This window comes from Setaria italica, chromosome II (genome assembly GCF_000263155.2).
Source record: "Setaria italica strain Yugu1 chromosome II, Setaria_italica_v2.0, whole genome shotgun sequence".
Classification (NCBI taxonomy): domain Eukaryota; kingdom Viridiplantae; phylum Streptophyta; class Magnoliopsida; order Poales; family Poaceae; genus Setaria; species Setaria italica.
Window position 1 is genome coordinate 7,085,543 of NC_028451.1, and position 21,808 is coordinate 7,107,350.

The 21,808-nt window shown below is 42.0% G+C and overlaps 2 protein-coding genes across 2 annotated transcripts; both read left to right on the plus strand.

Annotated features, from left to right (window-relative positions):
* Positions 1–326: 326 nt before the first annotated feature.
* On the plus strand, positions 327–8,033 carry LOC101761414 (mediator of RNA polymerase II transcription subunit 33A). Its single transcript, XM_004955745.2, has 12 exons — positions 327–792; positions 1,397–1,507; positions 2,141–2,485; positions 3,280–3,590; positions 3,696–3,787; positions 3,878–4,217; positions 4,340–4,550; positions 4,938–5,052; positions 5,256–5,417; positions 5,507–6,182; positions 6,307–6,513; positions 6,609–8,033. Exons 1-12 carry the CDS (start codon positions 452–454, stop codon positions 7,712–7,714), a joined length of 4,017 nt encoding a protein of 1,338 aa, XP_004955802.1. The 5' UTR covers positions 327–451; the 3' UTR covers positions 7,715–8,033.
* A 7,613-nt stretch (positions 8,034–15,646) lies between these two features.
* LOC101761811 (protein phosphatase 2C 70) lies at positions 15,647–21,808 on the plus strand. The gene is made up of 13 exons (XM_004955746.3): positions 15,647–15,932; positions 16,582–16,771; positions 16,922–17,095; positions 17,199–17,374; positions 18,042–18,200; positions 19,410–19,550; positions 19,619–19,680; positions 19,826–19,961; positions 20,543–20,637; positions 20,772–20,887; positions 20,989–21,118; positions 21,200–21,254; positions 21,350–21,808. The coding sequence occupies exons 1-13, from the start codon at positions 15,765–15,767 to the stop codon at positions 21,500–21,502; spliced, it is 1,755 nt and encodes a 584-aa protein (XP_004955803.1). The 5' UTR covers positions 15,647–15,764; the 3' UTR covers positions 21,503–21,808.

Below are 21,808 nucleotides of genomic sequence, written 5' to 3' on the forward strand. Positions count from 1 at the left end.
CATGTGTGTATTAATGGATCAATATGAAACCGTAGCCTTTCGCCCGACTTAGAAACACATTAATCAATCACTGCTTCTTTTTCTAATGCCATTCTGCTATGATAAAAAGTATATTGTTTAATATGGAGCATTTTCTCAAACCAGGTACCAAATTTATGAATGCCGCAGTTTTCGGTCACACGGTATACATATCAAGAAAAAGAAAACCAGGGATCGATCAGGGGATTTCAGCCTCCAAGCCGCAGAAGATCCCGGCGACGGCCCCACCGCGCGGTGGTGCGGTGGGCGAAGTGGTTACAACAACGCGACGCCAGCCCCCACCAACCCAGCGGCAGATACCACCGCACCACTCCCGGGCTCGCTGTCTAACCGCGGCCCTCCACGCGACGGCGAGCGCGGCGCGAGGAGCACCACCACCCGCCGCCACCGGCGGGGGCCCACGCCGGCGAACATGGCGATGTCGGCGCCGCCGCCGGCCCCGTCCCCCTCCTCCTCCTCCTCGGCGTGGCTCGAGTGGGCCGCGGAGTACACCAAGGCGGCGCAGGCCGAGTCCCGCCCGCCGCCGGAGTGGGCGGCGCGGGTGGCGGCTGCGGCGGCGGCCGGCGCAGCGGGGGAGAGTACGGACGTGCCCTGGTCCGCGGGGCTCGCGGAGGTGCTGGCGCAGCCGCTGCTCTCCGGCGTCGGCGGCGGGGGCGGCGCGCCCGCCGCCGCCGCCGCATGGAAGTACGCCGAGGCCGCGCTCGCCTCGCGGCTCGCGTCCCCGGCGCTCCTCCTCGCGCTCCTCTCCACCAGGTACGGTCCCGGCGCCTCGCGGTGGCGGCTTGTGTCTCTGGTGTGTGTGGTGTGGCCCGTGGCGGGTGGTGGGATCGGAATGGCGAATGCGCGTGGGATCGGTGCTGAGCTGTCGGGAATCGCGAACGAATCCGTTCGACTTCGAATACACGCGAGCGTTTTTCCTCCCTCCTATTGGTGATTTCAACCAGACGTCGGAAACTCGGAATTGAGGGGAAGCTGGTGTGCTTGGCCCCAAAAATTTTAGGGGAAAATATGATGTCTGACAGTGTCAATGCAACTGACATTGTAGATAGATCATTACAGGGGAGAAGTACCTATTTTAAGACTGGGTACTTGAGTAGGCTGATTCAAGTCTTCACTGGAAACCTCGTCCTGTTTTTTTTCCGAGAGAAGCAGAGTATTGTGATAGCCAACACTTTGACTTATGCTTTGGAATTTGGAATGTTTTTATACTACTGAGTGGCAAAATCCACTTAGCACTAATTTGTTTTATTGGCCGCTATTGCTGTCATGCAAAGTCTATGGATCGTGTGGTACTGTGGAGTTATGACTTTCCACAGAGTTGTTTTCATGGACTTTATGTGCTCTTCTGGTCCTGCAGGGTCATTCCTCACCGGTTTTCCAGGCCAATGGAGTACAGACTCTACTTGGAGCTCTTGAAAAGACATGGGTTCAACTTCCATTATCAGATGAAAGCGGCAAATTTCAGAAAGTGCGTTTTCCCTCGGACTCCCTGTAGTTTCATAATTCGCTGTATGTTCCAGTCGGTAATTTGGAATGAGAATCGGAGCCACAGGTGCAGTGATTGATTTGATTTAACATTGTTCCTAACAAAATTAAAAATCTACATTTCAGTTTGAGGTGTTTGTAATTATAACAAGGTTTATACAAGTCATCTTCTTCTAACTGTGTACTGGATAAGTGACTATATCCATCATTTCCCCCTAAGGGCCCCAATTTTCTTCTGATGGGAAGTCTGCTTGTCATGCAGTAATGCATATAATTAATTCTGTTCAACTTGTCAAGTCAGCATGTGTTCCAGAAGTTCTTATGCAAATTTCCTTATATTCATCTTTAGACCATTCCTTAGATTCTTCAATTCCCATTACTTTTGTTAGTTCATTGTTAAACATAAGTTGAGCACATTTCTTGTAAATAAGATTGTAAGTGCTTCCATGTGTGATCTTTTTGGTGTCACATGCTTGTGCCTTCCATGCTTCTCTGATCTTGCACTCTATTCCTCTAGCAGCCTCAACTGCAATGGTAAATAGAGCCCTTCTTGTTGGGTTTAATAATTTGCTGGAATGGTAAGAGTTCCTTGCTAAGGCCCCTTTTATGTTTGCAGGATCATGGATTTAATAGACGGAAACCTTAGTCTTTCCAAGATATTTGGCGTTTCTACATGTCATCCAGGGGTTTTTGTTGTGCATTTTGTTCTCTGTATTTTATGGCAGTTGGTTGATGTTGTTTTGGATGATGAGGGCCTGTTAGAGTTAACTCCAGAGAAGAAAGCTCAATGGCCAACCAGGCCCGAGGACATGAGCACATTTGAGGGAACTTTTACTGAACAAAGAACTGAGAAGATCGAGAAGTTACAGAAGATGAACACTCTGACAACTGTGGAGCTCATTGAGCATCTTCTTCGTGATAAAGTAATTACTCGTATCCTATCATTGGCACGCGAAAACATGTATGGCTTTTCAACTTTAAGCACTCTTTTACCGAGTTGTTTCAGGTCTTTATTCTTATCTCTTGAAAATGATGAATTGATCTATTTGCAATGAGGGGTCATTAGTAATTTGTTCCCAATGAATTAGTCAAATAGCTGTACTGCCTCTGCATTTCATAAGCCCATAGACCTCAATAACTTTACTCAAGCTTATGGAAGAAGCCTTGGTTTAAAACTGTTTGTGTGGGTTTCAGCTTTTGAATGCTACAAGTAATTTCTCAAGATTATGCCATAACATCGTAAACAATATAAGCAAAAGGGCCTCTAGCCTAGTGGTTAGAGCGCCTAAGTAGCTCCCAGCAGACCCGTTTGACTCCCAGCACCGGCCGAGTTTAACATCGTAAACAATATATTCATGGAATGTTCTCTGCGTTATTTTTCTCTGTGACAATGCAAACATTTGACTTGGTGTTCTAGAAGCACTTAGGGTTATGCAAAATGAAAAACAAAAAGGTAACATTTTCTACACTTGTAATATTTAATTTGTCTTACTTCTTAAATAACCAAGAAAGTTTTTGATACAAACTGTGGCAATGATCGGTGAATGCTAGCATTAAGTACTGCAGTAGTTCACTAGAAGTTCATGACTGAAACCTATTAGTCATCTCGTGTTCATAAATAAATGTAAGGGTGAAGAAATAACTTCACTGAAGATGCCAGTTAAATATACATGCAGTTTTTCATTTTTTTTGTGTATGTGTAAAAGGTCGCACTTTTTATTTAAATAACATTGTTGACAATCTCAAATATTTCAGGCACTCTCACTGGGGGACATTTACTAGCCGGTTGCATTTGCTTGCAACAAACTCATCTACCTTACAAAATTCAGCAATATCCTTGGAACCATTTCAGCAGTTGATTCTTGGTGATTGCAATGTATATGGAGAAATTAAACATAATATGCGTAAAAGGTTCCACCCAATATTGGCTTCTAACCCTCTATCTTCACCAAATGGGCGATGCCTTGGTGCGAGCTATTCTGCACAATGGATTCCTATCGATTTGTATCTTGAAGATTGCCTTGATGGTTCAATTGCTGCAACAAATTCCATTGAGATTTTAAGTGGTAATTTCATCCATAAATAGAAATAAACTCCTTGGTTATCTTGAATGATGAAGCCCTTCTCTTTATTTTTTCTTTGTACTGCTGCTAAATTAGTGGAAATTGCAGGTTTGGTCAAGGCTCTTCAATCAGTCAATAGATCAACTTGGCATGATGCTTTCTTGGCCCTTTGGGTGGCTTCACTTCGCCTTGTACAAAGGGTGAGTTTTCAATTTTCACTATGGTTATTCAGATTTCAGACAACCTTGTAATCTTTCACATCCTATTTTTTGGTCTTTTGAAACAAGCAGGAAAGAGAACCGATTGAAGGTCCTGTACCTCACCTAGACACACGACTATGCATGTTGTTGTCTATCACAACACTTGTGGTTGCTGACATAATTGGGGAAGCAGATTCACTTTGCAATGAAAAAGAACTCAACAGTCATGCAAAAGAAAAGAAATCAATTGGTAATCTACGGGACGAATTGATGCTAAGCTTGCAGATACTTGGTGATTATGAAAGTTTGCTTGCTCCTCCTCCATGTGTCATCCAAGCAGCCAACCATGCTGCTACCAAAGCTGCAATGTTCATTTCAGGAATCAGTATTAATAATGGCTACATTGAAAATGTCAATGGGATGAATTATGGTATGTGTCTGCTATTGAAACATTTATTTTTGAATTACATATATAGTTGGCAATCTAGTTTAAGCTTCTAATCATGTATGTAAGCTAGTCTGAATATAAATTCTGTTTTGATTTTTTTTCAGCTGGAAATATGCGACATTTGATTGTGGAGTCATGTATCTCAAGGAATTTGTTGGATACGTCAGCTTACTATTGGCCTGGTTATATCAGTAATCATGTCAACTCCGTTTCTCATACACTCCCTAGTCAACTTGCTGGGTGGTCATCTTTCATGAAGGGTGCGCCATTGACTCAGTCGCTGGTTAATATGTTGGCATCAACTCCCGCTCCCAGGTGTGTATCTTTTTCCCCTTTGAAAAGGGAGCTTTGTATAATTTGCCAAGCTTTTGAGTTGGCATTTACCAGAAACCCATGATCCAGAAATAGCAAAAAAGTATTTGACCATAATCGTCATGCACGTGCTATGTTTGTTTGCTCCGAAAAGAAAACGAAACAACAATGACAACAACATAGCCTTTCAGTCCCAAGCAAGTTGGGGTAGGCTAGAGTTGAAACCCAACAAGAAATAAACAGCCGCATTGTAGAAGGATGTATATTAAAAAAATCACAGTGGAGTTGAGCTATTAATATCTCTATATCTCAATATCAGCATATTTGTTAATTCTCATACATCGTTGTTGGTAATAAATCACTGAATGAAGCTCATAAACTTGATGGAAGCTTGGCAGAGGTCGAAAAGTTATTTGAAGTTGCAGTTAATGGATCAGATGACGATAACGTTTCTGCTGCCTCTGTTTTATGTGGAGCCACTCTTCTACGTGGTTGGAATTTTCAGGTTAGAGATCACAATTTTCAGATCCATAGTTTGACTACTCTGTTGACCCTATCAAATATCATTGATTAATTTGAAAACAATCATGTATTTATGTACATGGAAGCAGCATGCATTGCCTCCTTTTGCTTTCTTGGAGAATCAATCTAACATCTTGCAGTTTTCAGGTTATTAATATTCAAACACTTTGGTTTCCTGTCTTGTAGGAGCATACAGTTCGGTTAGTTGTTAAACTGCTTTCACCGTCTGATCCAAATGATTATTCTGGAAGAGAGAGCCAATTGATAAAGCTTGGTCCAATGCTCAATGTTATTCTTTCAGGAATATCAGCTGTGGACTACGCTCCAATATTCTCATTCCATGGATTGGTATGGTTAACAAGCCACATACCTTGACTTTCACTTACCAGTTTATATTTATATTTTGATTCTGACCTGTTTCCTCCCCACATCATCAGATTCCAGAGCTTGCTGCTGCTCTTATGGCAATATGTGAAGTTTTTGGATGTCTTTCTCCTAGTGTTTCCTGGACTCTGAGAACAGGAGAGGAAATATCTGCTCACACAGTCTTCTCAACTGCATTCATTCTTCTGTTGAGACTCTGGAAGTTTAACCATCCACCACTTGAGTATTGTGTAATGGGAGATGGTGCTCCAGTTGGCTCACAGCTAACTCCTGAGTATCTTCTGCTGTTGCGAAATTCCCAGGTTTTATCATCCAGCAGTTTGGCAAAGCAACGAAATGGACAAAGGCAACTACAAATTCCTACTTCACACCCATCATGCGAGCATCCTATTTTTATGGATTCGTTTCCAAAGTTGAAGTTATGGTATCGGCAGCACCAAGCTTGTCTGGCCTCAACTCTCTCTGGACTTGCTCATGGGACACCTGTACGTAACAATGTGGATAGCCTTCTCAATCTGATGTTCAGAAAGGCCAATAAAGGAGGCACATCTATAGGTTCTTTATCTGGAAGTAGCAGCATAAGTAACTCCTCTGGTCCTGGTGGTGATGATTCACATCTTTGGCCTCAGTTGCCTGCTTGGGAGATACTGGAAGCTGTTCCATTTGTGGTTGATGCTGCTCTTACTGCTTGTTCCCATGGAAGACTATTTCCACGTGAACTGGCTACAGGTTGGTCGTGTTCAGTTTAACGCAATGTTAGAAACTAGAGCAACTTTTATTTGAAAATCAAGAGTAAAGAATACTAAACCGCCATTCTCATCAGTGTGTTTGACTATGTCCTTCCATTTTCCAGGCCTGAAGGATCTGGCTGATTTCCTGCCTGCATCTCTTGCTACAATAGTAAGCTACTTTTCAGCTGAGGTAACTCGGGGTGTTTGGAAGCCAGCATTCATGAATGGATCAGATTGGCCTAGCCCCTCTGTGAATCTATCCATGGTCGAAGAGCACATCAAGAAAATTGTAGCCACTACCGGTGTTGATGTTCCAAGGCTAGTTGCAGGTGCTCATTCCTGTTACTATTTCCTGCCATGCGTTGTGCTACAGCCAACATGCCAATTTTCATGCAGAGTATTAATCCAAGTCTGAATATTTCAGGAGGAAGCTCTTCGGGTACACTTCCATTGCCATTGGCCGCTTTTGTGAGCCTCACAATCACATACAAGCTTGACAAGGCATCAGAGCGTTTCCTAAACCTTGCTGGCCCAGCTCTAGAGAACCTCGCCGCAAGCTGCCCATGGCCAAGCATGGCTATTGTTGCAGCACTGTGGACCCAGAAGGTGAAGCGGTGGAGCGATTTCCTAATATTTTCAGCTTCACGCACGGTGTTCCACCACAACAACGATGCGGTTGTCCAGCTCCTCCGAAGCTGCTTTGCTGCTACCCTTGGTATGTCATCCACATCGGTATGCGGCTGTAGTGGTGTCGCCAGCCTTCTGGGTCACGGATACTGCCCTGGTGGTTTCTCACCGGTTGCGCCAGGAATCCTCTACCTCCGGATATTCCGGTGCATCAAGGACTGTTCCATACTCGCCGAAGACATACTCAACCTCCTGATGCTCTCAGTGAAGGATATCGCTGAAACAACCGTGCCCAAACAACGGTCAGACAAACTGAAGAAGACCAAGTACGGGATGAGGCATGGCCAGGTTTCTCTTTCCGCTGCAATGACGCAGGTGAAGGTAGCGGCATCACTGGGGGCGACGCTGGTCTGGCTGTCCGGCGGCACAGCCCTCGTCCAGTCCTTGATCCAGGAGATGCTCCCCTCGTGGTTCCTGTCCGTGCAGGACCTGGACAAGGGTGGGGCCAGTGGAGGCATGGTGTACAAGCTGGGCGGCCACGCGCTGGCCTACCTCGCGGTGTACTCGGGGATGTTCGCCTGGGGCATCGACCCCACGCCGGTGTCCCGGCGCCGTGAGAGGGTCACGCGGTCGCACCTGCAGTTCCTGGCGAGTGCGCTGGACGGCAAGATCTCCCTGGGCTGCGACCCCTCCCTGTGGCGCGCCTACGTCGCTGGGTTCCTGGGTCTGGTGGTGGAGTGCACCCCGTGCTGGGTGCAGGAGGTGGACCTGCCGGTGCTCAAGCGTCTGAGCAGCGGGCTACGGCAGTGGGGCGAGGACGAGCTCGCCGTGGCGCTCCTCCGACGCGCCGGGCCAGAGGCGATGGGCACCGCCGCCGAGCTGATCCTGGGCAGCGAGTGGTGACGCCGATGCGCGCGCGGGGCTGGCGAGCCGCTGCCGCCGTCTGTACATAATCTGACAATGTGTATGTGCAATGGGTGTGTTGATTGATTTTACGGTAAAACTGTTAGACGCTTTGTTCTCGTTAATACTAGCCTCTGCTAAGTGCTAACCGCCACATATCTGTTTTTGAGCCAATCATCTTAAACGAAAGCTGTTTTTGAGCCAATCACCTTGTAACGAAAGCCATTTAGAAAAACAAACTAAAACCTTTTGAGGACTTTGCTCTTGGGGACTGTTTTCAAGTTCTTGAGAAAGAAGCTATATAAATTAAAGTTTTGAAGTTAGCAGAGTCCGTATGAAACAAAGGGAGGTGTAAACTATTGATCGGTTGGAAATACATGGAACTATATACTGTCGTCCGTGCCTAAAGTAGTAGTGCCTCTTTAACCATTGATTGGTTTACCTTTTGGGACTGCGCTTTGAAAGTCCCATGAAAGGTCGTTGCTAAAACAGCCACTTACTCACTATTACTTGTCTACTTTAGATCTCTCTTAGTTTTTTCTAGCATTAAACCTTCTCAAGATCCTTGGCTATATAGATCATGGAGCAGACGGAGAGATGCAAGGACCAGCAGCCTCCTGGTTACCTAATGTGTATATGTACTTAGGGTCTGTTTGGAACCAAGTGCTAATAGGTGAAAGTGCTAAAGTTTAGCATCTTTATGCATTAGCCCATCCAAACGGGAGGGCTAGTGGGAGGGCTAAACTTTAGCCCACCCCTAAAAAGTGCAGAAAGCATTAGCTGGTGGGGAGAAGCTAATGGGTGCTAATGGCTTGTGAAAAGACAAAAAGGGTGAGAGAGAAGGAAAAAAGTTGAGGAGATAAAGGGCAAAAGTGATATTTTATGAACTTTAGCCTTATCCATTAGCCATGTCTCTCAGCGAGAGTACTAATGGGTGGAAGTACTAAACTTTAGATAGGCTAAATTTTAGCACATGCTAAATTTTAGCAATAGCACATCCAAACATGCCCTTATAATAGATAAAGTGGTACCTAACTTCGTAATTGAAATTTGGAGAGACATGGTCACATGGTCCATGATATGATCGAAACTTAAGCCGGTTCCACAGTACAACCATTTTAAAAAGAAAGGAAGTGAGGAAAATCGGTAAAAGTGTAGACGGCCGTGCTGCCACCATTTCCAGGTAGAAGCAAAAAGTGGTTAGGTTAGGTCTGAAGCCTAGGTAAATAAAGGACGAAATCTACTTTGCTACCTCAAATGATCCATTTCGTCTACCTAACCTTGAACGAAGTTGCAGCTCAATTTAATCCCATGAACTGTATTACAATTGCTCTAACTTACTTCTAAAATACATGATTTATATTTTGAAGTTGAGTATAGGTTTGCAGTATTATGAAGAGGGATGCGAAGATTGTGGGCTTTATGTTCTGATAAACCTTAGCACACGTACAACATTGAGGTTATCTTAACTTGGTGCTACTTTGGAAGTTGTGGAGTTTCCAAATAATGTTCCGAAGATTCTGGAGTTTGAGGTTCAGGAACTTGTCAAGTTTTCAGAGACCTCATGATCGAGTTTCTAGACTTTACATAGTCTAAAGGCTAGTTTGGATAAAAGATATTTATACTCCTCCATCCCTTCCACTAACTAATTTGGACTTGAGCTCATCTCCAAGCATTCAAAGCTATTCTTTACTCTCGTCTTCTTGATGAGATTTGGTGAGGAAATTGAAGAGGGACTCAAGGATAGTAAAGTGGGAGTGCTTGTGAGTTGATTCCCTATCTCTTGAGTACCTTATTATCCGTCAAGCTGAAGTATTTTTAGTTTGTTACTCTTGGAGCTTCAAGCTACTAGACGGATAGGCATTGCACATTGAGCACCCAAGCCTGTGGTATGCCTTGGGAAGTTTGTATCACCCCAACAATTGAGTACGAAAACTCTATCTTGATCTTCATGGTGGCAAGAAAGTGGTTTAATGTGAAAATCCCACCCGTTGTGGGCTCCTCAAATGAGATATAGGTTCCTTTTCATGGGATTGAACTTTGGCAAACAAGTCCTCGAGTCTCTTGTGCTTGATTTGTTGGTTGTACACTACTTATTGCTCGTGACCGTGAGAGTTCATTTATAGGGTTTCATCCTGGTTTACTTTGTGATAAGATTTGGGTTGCAAGTAGTTGGTGGAATAGGTTGGAAAATTCCACTGATAGTTCACTGTTTTTTGTTGAGGCTTGCATGGTCGTAGTTCGATTTCAACAAATTATCTTGATAAAATGCATACTTGTGTAGAATCTTTGCAAATTGTGGAGATTATGTACAAATCTCCAAAACGATCATAGATTACGGACAAAGCTTCTTTTTAAGTCATTGTAAATTTTAGTTTTTGACTATTCACTCCCCTTTAGTTGGCATCCTCTCCTTTCGATAGCTCACAAATAAACATATATGTTTTTTTAATTTTTTTTCAAAAGTCCAACAAACCTTGCGAAAAACATACCCATTCAAGTCCTTTTACCTATTCAAGCCATGCCACATTGCATAAAAAGTCCCTTAGGTTTCCAGAAACAACAAACCTAGCCAACCATCTAAGATAGAAGCTAAAATCATATCAAGGACTCAAAAGAAAGTTGTCAAATATCGCACATGAAGGAAACAAACTTAGAATTTATTTTCCACCAAATTAAGTTCCATGTTTATGATAGTCACACATATTCTAGCTGAAATATCCATATTGCCCTCAACTGCCACCTACTTAATGAGGTGTCACTTTCTCATATAAGCTAGCCATGCACCATAACACATATTAAACAAAGGTGTCATATTTCTTAACCATGAAGCTTTGCCATGCCACATCATGACACTAGGTGTCAAGTTCCTAAACCATCAAGCCATGAAAATGCCACCATACCATGCTATGTGTCACTTCCTTAAACACCAAGCTAACCAACATGACATGTAACCACCCTATGTGTCATCTCCTTCTAACTTTCCATGACATGCATTAAAAAGATATGCATTTATTTTATAATAAAATAGTTCATTTTGCATCTATAAATAGAAGGTGAAGGCGACCATGGCAAGCCCAACTCCATTTTGGTTTGGGCTTGTCAAGGTGAGCTCTCCCCTCTCTTTATCATATTATATCTTTATTATGTTGATGCCATGAGGGGTGGATATGCATGTTCATTATAATCGATAAGAGATTAGAGAGAATGCAAATTGAGCTAGAGCATGGTTCAAGGCCAAGGCATGTCGAAGTATCGACGAGCCTTTGCTCACCGGTGTCTCACTGTTGCTTCCATGTTCGGCGTGCCACTGCAGGGGCAATAGCTGCCACATATTGGCACTGACTCTAAGCCTTTTGTTCGAAGCCATGCCGAGCCAAGGGAAGGAGAAAGTGGCGCCAAAGCCTCTACCTTGTTTGCCATGCGCGGCTAAGGTTGGAGCCTACCATCCCAAATCGGCTATGGGGAGGATGTTGATGAGGTCGCAAAAGTTAGGGAAGAGGAGGTGCATGTGGCGGAGTTGTCTGTCGAGCTCACCATGGCTGGGGAAATAAATCTAGGGTTAACCCTAACAATTCGATTCATGATGGCAAGGTGAGTGCAAGTAGGATGGCTGAGCAGAATTATTTGAGTCAAAGTCGAAGATGGTGGTGGTGTGCCGCTAGTGAGGAGGCAATTGAAGTAACTAGTAGAGGTACCATGGTGGTGGCGGAGCTAAGAGAGAAGGGGCAAGAACAAGGGAGGGAGGAGAGAAGAGGAGGTGTCGAGCCCAACTGGGGCCGAGCCAGGTGAAGGAATCATTGTGGGCTGGTGGGGCCACTTGGGCCGACATGGTCTTGGACTGAGCTAGGCCATGTGGGTCAATATCTAGCCTAGGCAAGGGCTTGACGAGGCCCAGGTGGGATCAGGATTAAACCAAAGGCTAGGCATCGCCAGGTTGGGCTACCCTATCTTTTGGAACCCAATGTAGCCCAATGAACCCATGTTTTCTTTAAAATTGTTCCTTATTCCAGAAAAATAAACAAACATGCATAATTAATTATCATTATATTTAAAAAGTTAGATAGTAGTGAAAGCTATTTGATTTATTCAAATTGTTTCAATTTTTATTTCCAAAAACAAACTTTGCCCCTAAGTCAGAGAGAAGCCTTGTTAGCATGAACAATGTGGGTACCAAGGGTAGCAAGCATAAGCCTTGTTAGAGATGTACATGCTAGTTCACTCAAGATCTATGAGTAATGTCTTAATAAACAATATGATCTCAACTGATTCAATTTTCAGGCACCAAACTGACCACGGAGTATCAGATCAAGTCTAATGTTAGCTTTTGAGACTAAGGCAAGTTTCTAATCCTTGCTCATCTTGCTAAACTATGTTTAAAGCAATGCTTTCAAGTTATGATATATCATGGTAATAGTAAAATAGAGAAAACCAGAATAAGCACACCATGTTAAACTTGACTAATAATAACTATGGAACCTAATGCTTTTAATCTTGGCGGTGCTAGTGCGGCCGCATGTTCATCTTCAGCTTGACTTGTTTCACTCTTTGATTCTCTAGTGTCCGTACCTACTTATAAGATTGTAGGGTGTAGTTGCCATGCCGAGACCGTAAATACTAACCCAGTAACCGAAGAAAGGTCTTGTTGACTGTGACCATGTCATACACACCTTGACAGTACCAAGGCATATAGTGTCATGTATACTTTCGGTGGGTATACTTTTGGTGAAGGTTACACGGAGCAACTCTTAAGAATAAGTATAGGTTGGTATGTAGGCTGTTTGACTTGCTGTAAGGCATGGAATTCCTTTGTCGGTCTCATATTATATTTTTTTTTGTTAACATGAGCTATGGTGTCCATTGTCATCCTTCAAAATTTAAACTTAACACTCAAGTGGTACAAGAAAAAGAAAAGAAAAGAAAAATCCCATTTTTGCTTCTGGATAGCTCGAATATCAATGAGATTTTGGCGGGGAAAATGCATGTAAAGGTATAGTTTTGGACTCGACATGTTGTAACACAAAAGAAATAGAGTAAATTGTACTCACCATACAACAACTTATCAGGTGGGTGCAGATTGGTCCAACAACTTGTAAAATTCTTAATCAACTTATTAGGTGGGTGCAGATTGGTCCAACAACTTGTAAAATTCTTAATCTAGTACAATAACTTGTCAGGTGGGTGCAGATTGAGTCCAACAAATTGTAAAAGGCTCAATCTAGTGCAATAACTTGGCATGTGGATGCAGATTGGTCAAGAACTTGTAAAAAAGCTCGTATTAGTGCAATAAATTAGTAATTGGTGCATCTGTAGTCTAAATGTTGTAACAAGCAACATATTTGCTAATGTCGGGTCAGAGGATATTCACATGAGAATAAGTTATTGAGCATTATTTAACTGATATTCGTGTCGCAAGGGTAACATATTTGGCCTGGACTAGAACCTTCAGTTTTAGGAAATTAATGGTATGTTTTCATATTAATTATTTTTTATACAAGGATTTAATTTTTATTAGGAGTATTTAATTTTATATTCAATATCGATAAGTTCACCCTTGATGTTTTACATTTTGATTATATGCATTTTTGTTCAATTAAAAAACTAATATATTAATACATACTAACAAGACGTTTGGCGTAAATATTTTTTAAAGCCACATGTACTTGTTTACAAAATAAAACTGAACTAAACTAGAAACATACATGCTTCTCTATGGTTGTTGAATACATGAGCAGAAGCGCAGAAGAAAGTTACGGTCACATGGTCTCTCGACTTTAGTATTTCCCTAATAGCAATGGCGTAAATATAAAATTTTATTCAATTTTAACTATTGAATAAATAAGTTATGTACACAGTTGAGAAGCAACAGACATGTCAAGGTCAAAGACTTTTACTGATAAAAAATAAGAATTATTGATTGGAATAAAATTCACATGTCTACCTACTTTGCCTATTACGTTCTTGTTGTAACGTTTGAACTGTAGGTGCACCAATTTGCCAAGTTATTGTACTAAATTGAGCATTTTATAAATTGTTGGACTAATCTGCACCCACCTGATAAATTATTGTACTAGATTGAGCATTTTACAAATTGTTGGACCAATCTGCACCCACTTGACAAGTTGTTATATGTTGAGTGCAATTAACTCAAAGAAATAAAACCCAACGTTGTAGAGCTGAAATGAACCCTTTTTTTTTAATAAAGGAAGCTGAAATGAACTTGATCTAATCTAGCCAAGTACTGTCGGAGCTAGCCTTGGCATTTTGGCAGCTGCTGCTTCCTCGTATATTCTACAGCTTTGGGTTTGGTTGTTCTATGTTCCCGGCCCTCTGCTTGTCCCGTGCTCACCCGGCCCGCATCATTCCCCAAAGATTCCCGGCGCGCCTTTGCCAGCGAAATCAAATTAAAATTCACGTTAGGTTAACCAAATCAAGCCCAAAGCGACGCTAAGCTAGCTGCTGCCAATAATCATTGCACCGGCCGGCATGGATTAGAGTCGCAAAGGCTCGCCGGGACACCCGGGCCGGCTGGCCGGGGTGCGTGGCCGCGCCGCGATCCGGGCGCTCGGCGTCGGTGGTGGGGTTGGTTGGGGGCGCGAGGCGAGATCATTTCGCTGACCTGGACTGCTCTCCAATCCCTGCTCGCCACCTCGCTCCCAACTCATGTAGCGAGGGCTGGACCGTGCCAAAGAAGGCTCCATGTGGTGGGTTCTCGAGGCGTGGTCCCACCACGGTACACGTCACCGCCCTGGTGATTTTCTGCAAATGTACGTGAGGTTAACTTTTCAATGGAGTTTATAGCGCTTTTTTTTTAGGTATCGAGTGGGTGAGGGTGCGATTCATTCAGTTTGGTCACCTACTTCGTAGAAGAGTGTACGGCACGCAGTAATTACATTGCCTTAATTAAGGGCCATGAAAGTGTGAAGAACCGAAAGAACATTGATTTTTTTTCTTTTTAGAAGATATTCATCCCATTTTTCAGTTTGGGTAAAGTAGTTGTGGAACCCTCCAACATCCTCTTTTTTCCTCCATTTTTATGGTATAATATCCTTTTGTTCCAATTTGTAATGTAGTTAACTTGTTTTGTTGCTATTTAGCTATTACCATGGATAAGTGTTGGTATATGAATGACTATTTTGGGATTAAGACTGTAATTACTTAATTATTTCTACCCCTTCTGTCCTTGCCCTTTAAAAAAAATCATATTTTATCCATGATTTTATCCCTACCAACATGTATGAATATCCATGTCCCATCCAGCTTTGCCCTCAAATAAAACGTCTTTTTCCTCACATGTTTGGGTGGAATAGACCCACTTCAAAAGTCTTTGATATTTTCCCTATATAATCTCTAGATATTCAATGACAAATTTTAAGTACAAGTTAAGAAAGTGTGCTCACTTTAAAAAGTAAAAACTAAATAGAAACGTACCATACATGATGACACAAGCGGGGATTAATGCTCCTTCAAGACATAGTTGTCCAAAACTTGCAATTTTCGTAGTATTTATGGGTTGTGCCAATACCAAATTTCTTATTTATAAATAATAAATAGAATAATTATATGGTGTTTGGAAAATTTTAATTCAATATGTATATCACCTATTTATATGCTCCAAGTGCAGCACAATTAACGATAATATAAATAGCTCCAAGTGCAGCACAATTAACGATAATCAAGGAAAATCATATTTTCTATCACCGCATCATTAATTTTTAGGATTATGAACTTAGAAATAGGAAATGGTATACTATTTGTAGAAATGAATGAATTGTCGTAATAGATTAGGTTCTAAAATAAGATCAAATTAAAGAAGTAAAGCTGAAAAGTGAAAATCAGAAGAAAAATGTGGGCGTGACACGAGGTGCGCTCAAGATTCATGTGTGCAGCAACCAAAAAACCCCCCCAAAATGTGCTTTTCCGCCCAAAAATAGGCTCCCCAAGAAACCCACGGACAACAGATTAGCTAACACACGCGCACGCGCACAGCGAAGAAATGGCGATGGCGATGCAGCCATCTTAGCCCCCTCCCCTACCCCTCTTCCCTTCCATGGCCGCCCCTCCTCTGGCGCTCGTCGCCGCTGCCATAGCCGCGCTCGCCCTCCTCGCCCTCGTCGTCTTCGCCTTTCGGCGATGGTGGCAGCGGCGGCGGCAGAGGCAGCGGCAGCGCCGCCCGCTCCCGGCCTCCGCGGCGGTCCCGACCCCGGTTGCTGTCCAGGTCAAGATCCGAGCTTTCTTGTTTCCTTGTTCCTCTTTCGAATCGCCAAGAGGCGAAACGGCGGTCCTTATGATACGAATCGGTGGTCCCGGTGTTTCTTGGAAAATTATTGTGGAGGCATGGATCGCCGATTGAGTGGGGATTGGGGGTTCTTGGTGACGCGCTGCTCGCGCTGAATTCTTGGGCCTGTTCCATGGGGAAATTTTTCCTTTGTGCGATTTCTTCCAACATTGGCGATTCATCCAGTGTTGAGGTCCAAGGATGGTTTTTCTTGGCCATTGGCTTGTTTCTTGTGTAGATTGTGATAGTGAACTGTTGCATTGATGGTTCGGTTCTGTTTGTGGTTCCATCGTTGTAGTTGAGTCTTGGTAAAGGTTGATTAGGCTCTTTTTGTTGCTCATAGCGATTGACCAGTAGTTGAAGATAAAGACCGTTCTTACATTTTTATGCTTAGTGAGCAGGATACAGATTACTTGTTGTTTTCGTAGTTGATGGGTCATGATGGACAATGAATATCTAGTTCCCCCATTAGAACAAGAAAACATCTACTGCCTAATATGAAGGATATACATCAAACTCTTCTTTTCATTTATTGTAGTGTGGATATGCTTGTAAGGATACCCTAATGATTCACACTCTGTACTTGCAGGATGAGGATATAGATAGGCCTCTTCTTTCTGAAAACTGGGAAGGTCACTCTAGCCAGAGTAATAGTTTTCTTGGAAGTTCTGTAGGAGAACCTTTGAAGATTCAAACAAATAGAAGTAATACTTCGCCTAGCAGTCATGCAATTGCTGATACAGGGAGGATTTATCCTTCTGAATGTTGTGCTACACAAGGTGATTTATAATCATACCCAACCATTTGGTATCCTAGTTTGAAAATCAGCTGTATCAGAATCTATGTTGGATTGCTTGGAACTGGTATATCCAATCATGGATTTACAAAGGCATTTTTCCAATTACTGAAAATTGCTACTGGTTTTGTAGGAGAAACTCATGTCATCAATGTTGAAAATGATACTTCTGAAGAGTTCCAATTAGGAAGCACACTAAAGCGTACACCACCAGCAAATTGGCCAACACCTGATCAAAAGCACAGGAAAAGGGTTTCTGGAGAGGATAACCATATTGGTAGCATTTCTATGAAGGATAATACATATCGTAAGCTATCCTTCAAACTTGATTTGGACACTTTAGTAGTTCATTTCTTGCAAATGTTGGCATTTATATGCCCATTTCATCCAACCTTTTGTTAGAAATGCAGATAGCAGCCTTGATTTAGAGGTCATAGCTGGTCCATCTCATGGAATAAGCTGTTCTCGGCAGTCAAGTAGACCTTCTATGCTCCCAATAACTCTTGGAAGGGTTCCCCCAAGTGATATAGTGTTAAAGGATTCGGAAGTGTCAGGGAAGCATGCTCGGATAAACTGGAATGCAAAGGTAAGTATTCAGGAACTGTTTGTGCATTTATTGTCCCTTCAACTTAATGCCGTTTGAATGTTTCTTTCTCTGTACTTTTAACTTGTTGTCAAAACTGAATAAGTGATGCTAGCGATCAACCTTACAGTACCATCCTGTATGTTTGTGATCATCAAAATTTAGGTTTATGTTTTGTCCACATTTATTACCTGACAGACTCAATGTTGGGAATTTGGATGCTAGAGCTACATATTTCAAACGTAATTACTTACAATACCATGGCAGCACCTTTTAGTGAAGCAATTAGTTCAGTAACTCAATGCAAAACTTTATCACCCTTTTCCTGGGTTCCGAGCAGAATCTGTTCATGCAAGATTTGTCCCCCTTTTTTTCTGGGTAAGCACATTCATATTGTTGGCAGCTTATTTGTGAGCAGAAATATATTGGTTGAGCCTTTTTTGCTAGGTTGTAATAGTTAATATATATATAATTCTTGAGAATTGACTTACTAGACAACTGTGTAGGGTAGAGCCATCAAATCTTCATTTGGTTGTCTCTACTGTACTGACCATATCTGTAGTTATTAGTCTTTGAGACCCTTACTCTCCTCCGGATATGTGCTGCAATAAAACTTAATATTCTTCCTATCATTAAAAAAAGTGATGTTTGATATATTGGAATATTGCAGACATTTAAATGGGAACTTGTGGACATGGGCAGCTTGAATGGAACTTTCTTGAACTCCCAGGCAGTTCACCATCCCGATGTTGGGTCCAGGCATTGGGGTGAGCCTGCTGTACTTGCACATGGTGATATTATAACTCTAGGGACTTCATCAAAGCTATCTGTAAGTTCCTGATATGCTTCTAGTATCTCTAGTTTCTTCCAAGTTTGATATCATTTTTTGTGGGTCTTTTATTCATCGCAGTGGTTCAACATTCAGTGTACTGGACTTCCATTTTATGTATTATAGGAGTCTGAATCTTGTGAATTGATCTGAGCTGACATGTTTTTAGAAGGGAATTGATTGTATATGGTCACACCAGATCTATGTTCTGATCCTTATGCATGATATCTTCATGAGTCTTGATCTGAAACACTTTTATTTGGTAGGTTTAGATGGCAATAGTAATCTTATAAGTGTAGTTCAAACTGAATATAAAAAAATGCCCACTCCATTTCCTACTATTATTCATGATAAACTACTGAGCTCCATCCCCCTTCCGATTTCATGCTTCTGCTCATGTGGCTTCCCCTTTCATTCTGTATGACAAACCATAAATCACTTATTGCCAGCTTCTATATACCTTAATCTTTATTTATGCATATGTGACCCGGTTCATTTTGAAGAAGGTGTAGTCCTCAATCACTATTATTTGGTGGTCCCTTGTGTGGAGCTGTAGACCCCTTGTTGTCATAGTCAGTCCATTAAATTTCCGTACATGAGAGAATTTGCTCTGTCAAAATCGAAAAAATTAGTCTAGTATGTTTATATTGGAGAAATTCTGAGGCAGTGCTGCATTTTTTTGAAGTAAGCAATGCTACATTTTGTGTCAACCATATTGTCAACAAATTGATTAGTTGGTAGAGCTAGTGTTGTAAAAGGCTCTATGCAGGAGGTATTGGTGCGTAAGTGGGCTAGGTCGGGGACAGGTTCTACGATGGATGCTGTAGGAGGAGCCTAGCACCTGTGCAGGCTAGGTGACTGTTTTAGAACAGTGAAAAGCTGAAAGCTACGCTGGCTACTGGCTTACTGCACTTGCTAAGTAATGCTTGCCCATCATTGTTTGTATGTATGGTTTCTTGCTTTGCTTTTATAGTTTCCATTTTGAGGCTTGGTTGAAACATTCCAACCATCATATGTCCAATTACTTTTGCTCATGTGGTCTCAATTCATCAGTTGAAGTATCCACGTGTTACTTGATTCTAGTGTTTGTTGGTGCTTGTTGCTATTCAGCTTATTTTGAGCATCATAGGAACATTTCAATCATTAGTTCTTTGATAACAATTTTCGTCCTTTCTTTTTGACACTTGCATTTCGTTGCTACCTCTGAAGGTTCAGATTTCACTGCTAAATCAACGAGTTCCTGCTGGAGTTGGTATGGCATCTGATCCAATGGTAGCCCGTAGAAGTGGAAAGAAACTTCCAATGGAGGACATAAGCTTTTGCCAGTGTCCTCTGCAGGGGGCTGAACAGGTGGGTAATCAGAGAGTTCTTTCAAAGTCTTTGTTCTTTTGTTTTTTTGATGCCTCATTGTGTTGCAGTTTGGACTCTTTGGAATTTTCGATGGACATGGTGGGGATGGAGCTGCCAAAGCTGTCAGCAAGTTAGTCATTTGTTGTTTTATGCATGACATGGATTTATCCATGTATTAATTAACTTCATTGGAAACAAGATTTCTGTTTGAATTCTTGTGTTTTAATATTTTAATCTGGAAATGCAAAACTAATGTTTTCCCTTTTGATTTCTAGGATCCTACCAGAAAGTTTGTCAAACATTTTGTCTCATCCTGACACAAAAGAACGAGTTCTATCATGTTCTGATGCTTCTGATGTTCTTAGATATGCTTTTACTTTGACAGAAGCTGCAATCGACCATCAGTATGAGGTTTGCCCTATCTCATGATGTCTTAAATGCTATTGTTGTACTAGGCTTATTTGTTTGCAAGGTTGTGATGTTTAGTGTCTTTGACCTGTCCCTATATATCAGCATTGTCAAGAAACTACCAGTGTTAGTAATGTCAACAATTCAGTTCACCATTCATAAGACTGTCTTGTTGCTGATCCCATCCCCAAGATTCAGATTATTAGGTGATTTTGGTCCTAAACTGAAATGATTTGTCTGATTGCTAACTTTTTGCTGGATTCATCTCTAGGATACAGATTTGTAGTTAGCTTTCCTCCCAAACTTCAGATCTTGCTGCTAATAGCTACTGAAAACAGTACTGCGAATGTACCTTACTATCATAGAATGTAAAATCTTCCCTTATTCTAGAAAACAGTGCTTAGCCAGAAATGACAATGATTGTTTTCTTCTGAAATTTTGCAGTCTAATCGGCACCTCTTATAGGTCTTACATCATTTATATATTGTGCTGAGTTGCAGTTTTATTCTCTTCCCTTGAATTACCCTGGTGATACAAATTGCTATGGCTTATGATTGTTTTTTTTTTGTTTTTTTTAACCTCAGGGATGTACAGCAACAGCCCTTCTTATTTGGTTCGATCAGAATAAAGATTGTTTTGCCCAGTGTGCTAATCTTGGTGATTCAGCTTGTGTGATGAGGTAAGAGATCACCTATTTTTAGTATAAACTGCCAGCTAATATGTTAATTTTTCCTATTAACTTCCTATATTGTGTTGAATCAGAACATTGTGACTAAGATGTTTCCAAGTACAATAATGACCTATTTTTTTCAGTGTCAATGGAATGATGATTGATATGACTGAAGATCATCGGGTTGCTAGTACAACTGAAAGAGCTAGGATAGCGAGAACTGGGCAGCCCCTGAAAGATGGTGAAGTACGCCTTAGTGGTATGATACTTTGCCCCATTTTCGGTTCGTCCGTTTTTTTTTTCCTTTTACAACTGACAGTGGAGGTGAAATTAAATAAATGTCTGTTGTTGTTCCAACAGGACTAAATCTTGCTCGGATGTTTGGAGATAAGTTTCTAAAGGAGCAAGATTCACGCTTCAGCTCAGAACCATATGTGAGCCAAGCTGTTCGTATCACCAAAGCGTGTACAGCTTTTGCCGTTATTGCTAGGTAAATGTTTCGTCAATGCTAGTAAGGTAATGCTACTTATTGCAACTATCCTCACCATTCAGATTGTTTGTATGTATGCAGTGATGGGCTTTGGGATGTCATCAGCACCAAAAAGGCGGTACAGCTTGTTGCCGAGGTAAAAGCTTTGATGCTTGTAATTTTGCTGCAGCTGCGCTGACCTTTCTTGTTTGTCTGTAGTCTCATGCTTGTTCTTGCTTCCACAATCCGCAGGGAAAAGAGAGGAACACCGACGATGGCACCTCTGTGGATAAAGTAGCCAACCGTATATTGAGCGAAGCTAGGAATTTGCGGACCAAGGACAATACATCCGTAGTATTTGTAGATTTCGACATTCTGAGAACAGATCCCTGTATCTCCAAATGACATGTCGGATCCGAGACACCCCGTTCCATGAATCATCCTCCCGGCTGCTTATAGCTCCAAGTTTTGCTTCGCTCTCGGCTGCACCCGTTTTGTTTTTACAATGAGATGTGGTGATATTCGCATGAAAACTGCACTGGAATCATCTGTGTATTGGCATATGAGCAAAGTGAATATATAGCGTGCAATCTGGTGCCTCTAGCTAGAGTCTATATATGCCTTGTACTTGGTGATCTCTGGATTGGGTTGCTGAGCACCCACCTTGTATTTCATCCTGGCAGGTAAGGTAATAATGGTTGTTGAGGTGCA